At 40.6% G+C, this 7,016-nt stretch overlaps 2 protein-coding genes across 2 annotated transcripts in view; both read right to left on the bottom strand.

The window, feature by feature from the left end:
• The window catches only part of LOC104815018 (EIN3-binding F-box protein 2), a 3,757-nt gene extending 806 nt beyond the window's left edge, over positions 1-2,951 (bottom strand). Inside the window, exons 1-2 of the mRNA XM_010543299.2 lie at positions 2,596-2,951; positions 311-2,116 (exon numbers count right to left, since the gene is read on the bottom strand). Coding sequence (XP_010541601.1) covers positions 311-2,116; positions 2,596-2,620 — 1,831 coding nt within the window. The 5' untranslated portion in view covers positions 2,621-2,951. The remainder of the gene's footprint in view (positions 1-310; positions 2,117-2,595) is intronic.
• A 977-nt stretch (positions 2,952-3,928) lies between these two features.
• On the bottom strand, positions 3,929-7,016 carry LOC104815019. Its single transcript, XM_010543300.1, has 6 exons — positions 6,708-7,016; positions 6,473-6,595; positions 5,305-5,549; positions 4,935-5,022; positions 4,321-4,387; positions 3,929-4,152 (listed from the first exon to the last, which is right to left on the bottom strand). Exons 2-6 carry the CDS (start codon positions 6,526-6,528, stop codon positions 4,099-4,101), a joined length of 510 nt encoding a protein of 169 aa, XP_010541602.1. The 5' UTR covers positions 6,529-6,595; positions 6,708-7,016; the 3' UTR covers positions 3,929-4,098.

The raw sequence follows: 7,016 nt of genomic DNA, 5'->3' as shown, positions 1-7,016 counted from the left end.
GCCCCGTCCACTGCAATTACCAGTGGCGGTTTAGTGCAGCATCCAAAACAACCTCTGCTCTGTTGCAAAACCGGGAAATGGGGAGAAAAAACAAGATTAGGTCCACAGAATTCGGAAGAAATCAGTCTTGGAAGTAAGAGAATTGCAAGATTACTAAAGAAAAACGTAGCAGATTGTTTTGAAAGGAAGCCTAGCAGCTATAACCTCAGGTTCTACAGAAAGTGATTGTTAAACCAAGAAATGTTCCTCCACGAAAAATAGAGCAGAAGAAATTAACAGACATGTTGTAATGAGAAATTGAGGAGAGCGTCGATGGTGCTGCTGCTGATTTTGCTGCAACGTTGGATGTTCAATCCCAAAAGGGTGCGCCCCAGTTTCTGAATGGATGCCTGGCTCTCGTCCGTAACCGCTGAGCAGCCGCCGATGGAAAATATCTGAAGGTTCAGATGGTTGGGAGAAGTGGCCAAGGCTTCGATCCCGAGATCCGAGACACGGGAATTCGACACATCAAGGTCGTTGATTGAATAGCAGTTCTTGGCAACTGAAACTAGGCTTGCGTCTGTGATATTCCTGCATCCGTCGAGGTTCAATGACTCAAGTGTGAGGCCATGTCGGGTGACAATGGCTGAGACTGCACTGTCAGTGAGGTTGAGGCAACAACTCAGATTAACCTTCAAGAGACCGGCACTGTTGAACTGAATCAGCTCGAGAAGGCCAGAGTCTGTAACTCCATTGAGTCCACAGAGTTCAAGATCCTGAAGCTGGTGACAGAACTTACCCAAGAGAGCAAGACTCGAATCCCGAATCCCGGGACAATGGGAAATTGACAACGAGCGCAAAGAGTTGGAACGGGTTGACGGGAGAGGTGAACCTGGGTTCATGTCCCTGATGCCTAGACATTTCACCACAGATAAAGCCTTCAACTTTAAGCCACAGTTCACAAGAAAGCTGAAGAAACCATATTGGTTGATCCTGTGGCACTCCTCAAGTTTCAAACTTTCCAGTGACATTGCAGATTTGGCAAGAGAGACGAGTCCATTTCCAGAGACAAGCAAACATTTGCTCAAACAAAGCTGCTTCAGATCCGGGCAACCATTCCCCACGGCCTCGAGCCCTCCATCCGTCATGCCTTGGCACGACGTGACAGAGAGGGACTTCAGTTTCTTAAGCCCTTTTCCGTTTCCCATTACCCAAAAGCCTTTCTCACTCACACCTCGAAGACCATTAAGCACGATATCAGTAACCGATGCTCCGTACTGCCCAAGTACGGCAAGAGACAGATCTGTTATATTCAGCATCTGAAGTTTAACTTTACTCAAAGAACAACCAGGTTGAGCCAACAGAAATGCCACTCCTTGATCTCCGATCCGTGAGCAGTTCCTGATAGAGATAGATCTAAGTTTGGTACAGTGTCGAGCAATAGCCTTCAAACCCTCATTTCCAAGACCTGAACATGAGTCAATAGTCAGGTCAATCAAATTCGGGCAGTTTTCGGCTATCGCAACCAAACCCTTGTCAGTTATTCCTGCACATCGTGAAAGTTCAAGTTTTTCAAGCAGTAGACATGACTGCGCAATCTCACACAGACCCACATCACCAACTGAAGACAAGTTCAACAGGGAAAGAACCCTAAGAGACGGGCAGCCACGGGCGATTGCTCGAAGGCCAACATCTGTCACTTTGCTGGTAAAACCGTCCCCTTGGATCAAAAGCTTCCCCAATCCACCTCGACTGGCTGTTCCAACCGAGATAGCTGCTAGCTTCAAGTCTGTCACTTTCTTTCCTTCCAAGCTTCTTGACAAATGCCCTTCATCTTCTACTTCTTGAAACTCATCTTTCGAGCCACTCGCTTCTTCCCTCCGGATATTACTCAAAAGGCCAAGCCATTGCTTGGACACACAAGCACATACACTCCTTTCTTGGCCAGAGGGCAACCGCCTGAATATCTCGAAAAGGCACTCGTCTGGCAGGACTTCGATTGAAGCTTGGTTCCGCTCGAATCCGCTGAATAGAGATGGGGCAGAGATCCTTGATCGCTTTCGTGCTGGATAATATACACCGATATTGCTTCCCGGGGATAGACACATCGATCCTCCAGGGAAATAGCCTTCATCCCCTATGAACAAACATAAAAGAGATGATTATTTTCAATATGAATCTCAATACGACGAAAATTTCACAACAGAGGTATCACAACCATGGAGCTCAAAAGAGCACTGAAAATGATCCAACCACAAACAGTGAACAGAACCGCCCCAAAGAACCAGACAGATAGAAACCAGAGGAAACCCTATAAACCTGACCACAGAATTTCAGATCTGTGAACTGGAATCTACGGATTGTACTGCATAATCGAGGTGATCATACTAATAACAACCCTTGATGGCAAACCCACCGCCCAAATAGATTGAAGGATGGAACAAAAGACCTCCCAGTTCAACATTAGACAAAAAATCCATGTTTCCACCGTCAGTACTAGGAGAAAAGAGACGTAGATTCGAAGTTCCTAAATCAAGCATATCAATGATAAATGACCAAACTACCACAAAAATCTAAGCTTTTCGCCGAAAAAGGAAAAAGATTTCTGGAACATACCACTGAATCTGAAGAGCCCAGACATGGATAAGGTTCGAACACCGCTGGAAAACCAAACCCTCCGAAGAGAGCAAAAATTCGAGAGAAGAGGACGAAGAAAGAGAAGAAGACGACGAAGGCGAAATCAGAGTGGTATTGCCGTCGAAGACTCGGGTTCATGAACGCGCGAAGGAACACGGGGAATTCTTGAAACCCTAGAAGATAGGGCAAAAAGAAAAAAGGGAGAAGATTAACAGAGGGAGGAGATGAACAAAATGGTGGGTCGTTCGAGGAGAGAGGCGTGAAGGTCTTCTTTAATGGCGAGCTTTCGATACGCGGTGACGGGGGACCCAAGTTCAATGTACTTGCATCGAAAGTCGGAATTTCTCGCCACATTCTTTGCTCCCCCCACCCAACACAATAATACATTTCTAGATAAATATTTTAATTTTAAATAATTTTATTTCTTTTTATTGAATTCTATGTGCAGGGAACCTTATTATAAAAAATAGTATATTTAATAACTAATCTGGACTAGTCTCGTATACTACGGATAAAAACACTTTGAAAACTGTGCTCATTTAAAAAAAATATTATTTATTTACGCAAAATATAACAAAAATATTATTATTTAGAAGCTTAATAGATTACTGTTTTGTTTCAAATGTTTATCAGTATTTATGTTCCCAAGATATATTTTTTGTTTTGAAATGAGATGTCTGAATTACAGCAAATTGTTACTTTCATTACTACCAATAATTTTAATATTATATAATAATAGAAGATGGCTAGATTCGATGATTCTAGGAATGTGTGGACAGGTTTTCTTTGGATGGACAAATCCCATCTCAGATTATAATCATGGTTACATCTAAGTTCATGTACTAATCACGTTTTTCCAAGAATTCTTTACATATATATATATATATATAATAACATATTTTACCATATATGCTTTTTAAAAAAAAACTCATTTTATGTTAGATTACAAGACAACTTCTTATATTCAGTGAATCAATGCCCTTATGATTAATTGTTATTTTCTCCCAAAATAATAATAAAAAAAACAGGTGTTATTGTGTTTATCTTTTAAAAAACAAAAAGTAAAAAGAAATGAATTAAAGCAGCAAAAATCTTGCCCATATTCTAAAACTGGTATTAATCTTTAAATGTTCTTGAAATTGGAATTTCTATAGAAATATCTAACAAAAGTTGCTTTAAAACAATAGTTTTGGATCCAAAATTTCAGAGAGAGGTTAAGAAGTCTGAATGAGGGGTTCTTGGACCCCATTAATGGGAATGATAGATATCTCACCAGAGGATCAAACACAAAAATTTAATATTCAATATAAAATGTAAAAAAGAAATAGAAATTGTTTCTAAATTGCCATTCACACTTTGGTTATACAAAACATCTGATCCTCTGATCTTTGCCAAATGCTACAATCAAAGTTTCAAGTTATTATTTCCACTATCACCCAGAAGAGGAAAAACTCTTTTGTGTTAAAAGAGTAGCAAGCAAATTCACATGTAAAGGCCCTCTTGCTCCCACACATCAACCAGAAAATCCACCATTTCCTGCCAGTATGCATACATACATACGTATACATACATGTACATATATACATACATTCGTATATGTATGTATACACACATCATCCAAAACAAGAGTAAGATGTAACCAGACAGCAAAAAATCTTATCCATCAGAATCTGCAGAGAGGATTCTCCAAAACGAAACACTTACAGGGAGAGGAATCGGACGAGAAAACCGCTTGTTCATGCCCAGCAAGCTCTCATAGGTCGCGTTCCAGCTGCAGAAAACGGCTAATAAACCTCAGAGAAACCATGGATTTGCTTCAAACTAGATTCCTTCCGCTTATACCACTGGTTTTATTGGCTAAGTAAATCGTCCTTGCTGATTTCGCATTCCTCTTGAAATGGAAAACTACTTTGAAAAACATGACTCGACACGGTCATGCTTTCACATGCCCTTCAATCCAATCCATAGCAGCTAAAACAAGAACAAGGGCCAGAGAAAGACGAAAAATCAATCGCATGGCGCCATTCTTGCATCATGCTGAAGTCTTGCCAAGCCATGATCAAGATTTATAATCTTTCTTCCAGAAAATCGTATTCCCGCCATTTTTCAAGGTTAGCCACGATAGTACACGGGATGAGAAAGTGCAGGCATGCATGCCCCCATTTCATGTTCTTTTACGGAATATAACGAAATAAGTAAGGATAAGTTGGTAAGAATTATGGATAGAGTCAGTGAGAGAGCTCAGTTTCAAAGAAGATGAGAGAGAGAGAGAGAGAGAGAGAGAGAGAGAGAGAGAGAGAGAGAGAGAGTTCATCAACCTTATTGTAGGTTCACGGAGTTTGGACTTCGTTTGAGAAGTTCCATTTGCTAGCCATTGCTGCCTCGTCTGGTTCCAAAGGATCAACCCTGGAAGAAAGAAGAATTAACAGCACTGACAATCCAATTAGGTCATGAAATCAAGCAATTTAAAGCAACCATGAAGGAGGAAATGTATAAAAAAAGATGTAACTTTAATATTTCAAAAACTGTGCCACGATCTATGCATCGTATTATTGCGGTGGTTTGGATAGAACTAGACCATATAACGTCTTACGAGCATGCCTCCAATGTACTTTCACCGACCAAGAAAAGAGCTATAACTGATGATCAATCTATACACGACAAACGCGGTCTGAATCATTAACTAACCGTGATTAACGAATTCTGTGGGATTGCTTGTACCGCAAGAAACGACATTGTTGTTTGTGAAGCTGATTGAAGAAAGGCTCCTCTGTGACTGAAGCGTACTGTTATCCATCTCACAGGTGCTTGTGCTCCAGAAATCGTCTGATACGCTTGCTCTCCTCACTAACCGACCTTGAATCCTCAACCCTTTAGAAGGCTCGTCCACTGCAATTACCAGTGGCGGTTTAGTGCAGCATCCAAAACAACCTCTGCTCTGTTGCAAAACCGGGAAATGGGGAGAAAAAACAAGATTAGGTCCACAGAATTCGGAAGAAATCAGTCTTGGAAGTAAGAGAATTGCAAGATTACTAAAGAAAAACGTAGCAGATTGTTTTGAAAGGAAGCCTAGCAGCTATAACCTCAGGTTCTACAGAAAGTGATTGTTAAACCAAGAAATGTTCCTCCACGAAAAATAGAGCAGAAGAAATTAACAGACATGTTGTAATGAGAAATTGAGGCTTTTCCTTCCGGGTATCTTCATCTTGTCCGGGAGAATTGAGGCTAAGAACAATGGTTTGAAGTTTGAACAACTCAAGAGATGCAAGAAAAGGAGATATGTATTGTAATGAGAAATTAGAGAGACGAGATCGAATTAGAAGGACAAAACTGAGATCAGAGAGATGGGTTTTACTCTCCTATTGCTTAAAATGCAACTAAGCACCATATATATGCAGGTTTAATGGCAAAGCCAGACCATAGATTATAGGAAAGATAAACCACGAATAACCAGAAGATGGAAGGTGAAACATAGCTTTCAGGTAAATTTCTTCATAATCATTGGATTTCTCTTTCCTCCTCCTTCAAATTGGAAGGTGGGATCACAGCAGGAGACAAACTTACACACGCAGGAGGACGTTAAACGCCAAAGAACAACCAAAATAAAAAAACGAAGCAAAAACACGAAATAAATAAACTTTCTATGATGGAAACCACTAATTATCTATTAATCAGAGACCCAATAGACTAAAAACACAACCCACTGAAACTTAGCTAACACTTCTGAAGCAAAACCCAGCAAAAGAAGGAAACTTTCCTCTTCCTTTCCCTGATTTTCACCTCCCAAACAGTCCCAGATGGAAAATTTCAACTCAGTAAGCATTAAAAGTTGGAGAGAAAACAGCTCCTAACTCACCCCATGCAACCAAATAAATGGTAGATCCAGGAGGGAATATATCCTCGGATTCGCATCTAAAGCAACCAACTTAGCGACCTTCTAATCAAGACCCTGATTCCAGGAAGAAGAAGCCTAACAATCCTGCGTCCAAAATCCAAACCTTTTAGTCACCAACTCACAGTTACCTACCACTAACACGAGCAGAAACAAAAGGAAACCCCTGTTGGTTTCCCGAGAAAAATACGAGAAGAACCTCAAAAATGGCATATTCGGGACAGATTGGGATTAGGGTTTCCTTCCTCCTTCTGCCCACCGGGAAAATCCCAAGCCTTCAGGTCGATCCAGAATCCAAAGGGTTCTCCTTCGTTTATCCGGGTTTCTTTTTCCCGTTATCTTTATTGTTTTCTCAACCTTGCTTACTGCGTGTGTGGTGATTCTTCCACAGCCAAAAAGAACGAATAGAAAATTTCCATTATGATTTTTATTAAAATAAATGATTAGAAATTTAAAAAAAATAGTTTGATAAAAACAGTCCCAGATTCCCATAAAATAGTGATCACAG

Source organism: Tarenaya hassleriana, unplaced genomic scaffold (assembly GCF_000463585.1).
Source record: "Tarenaya hassleriana unplaced genomic scaffold, ASM46358v1 Cleome22, whole genome shotgun sequence".
NCBI lineage: Eukaryota > Viridiplantae > Streptophyta > Magnoliopsida > Brassicales > Cleomaceae > Tarenaya > Tarenaya hassleriana.
The sequence above is the reverse complement of the archived record's forward strand: the minus strand, read 5'-3'. Positions and strand labels throughout refer to the sequence as shown.

Bases quoted from the DNA above. Each gene is read 5' to 3' on its own strand.
- LOC104815019 (XM_010543300.1), bottom strand. From the start codon at position 6,528: ATGCGAATCCGAGGATATATTCCCTCCTGGATCTACCATTTATTTGGT. The intron at 5,023-5,304 runs GTTAGTTAATGA...TCTTTCTTCCAG, and splicing joins CACAGAATTCGTTAATCACG to GGTTGATCCTTTGGAACCAG. The intron at 4,153-4,320 runs GTAAGTGTTTCG...GCATACTGGCAG, and splicing joins CTCGTCCGATTCCTCTCCCT to GAAATGGTGGATTTTCTGGT.